The following is a 524-nucleotide window of genomic DNA, read 5'->3' on the forward strand; positions in this document are numbered from 1 at the left end:
ATCAATCTCTTTGATTTGGCTCTCCTGCTTCTGGTCGCACTCTGTAAGCAATTGAACACGCTCATTCAAGACCGCTTGGAGCTTCGCTTCCTTATCGGCAACGTCCTCCACCTTGTCAGCAACGTTCTGAATTTCAGCTTGCTGAGTTTCATCGCGTTTCGCCAACTTTTCGATCTGCTCCATGATGTCATCGACCTTCGTCTGCATGTCGGCGGGGTCATCCTGTCCTTCTAGGTGCTCCACGAGAGATTCTACTTTGGCCTTGAGAATCTCAATCTCTTCACGGTTCTTCTTTTCATGGCCCGCTAAGTCCCTGATTTGGTTCTCCTGCTTCTGGTCGCATTCAGCAAGACTTTGAACGCATTCATTCAACTCATTGTGGAGTTTCGCCTCGCTGTCAGCCAAGCCATGAATCTCAGTTTGCTGTACCTCATCGCGCTTCGCCAACTTTTCGATCTGCTCCATGATGTCATCGACCTTCGTCTGCATGTCGGCGGGGCATCCTGTCCTTCTAGGTGCTCCAC

At 50.4% G+C, this 524-nt stretch overlaps 1 protein-coding gene across 1 annotated transcript; it reads right to left on the reverse strand.

The window, feature by feature from the left end:
* Positions 1 to 40: 40 nt before the first annotated feature.
* Positions 41 to 489, reverse strand: GNI_079950 (putative viral A-type inclusion protein; the record flags this gene model as incomplete). Its single annotated transcript, XM_011132320.1, has 1 exon — positions 41 to 489. A coding segment is annotated over one exon (449 nt), but the record flags the coding sequence as incomplete, so codon positions are not given.
* Positions 490 to 524: the final 35 nt, after the last annotated feature.

Source organism: Gregarina niphandrodes (assembly GCF_000223845.1).
Source record: "Gregarina niphandrodes unplaced genomic scaffold scaffold00014, whole genome shotgun sequence".
NCBI classification, from domain to species: domain Eukaryota; phylum Apicomplexa; class Conoidasida; order Eugregarinorida; family Gregarinidae; genus Gregarina; species Gregarina niphandrodes.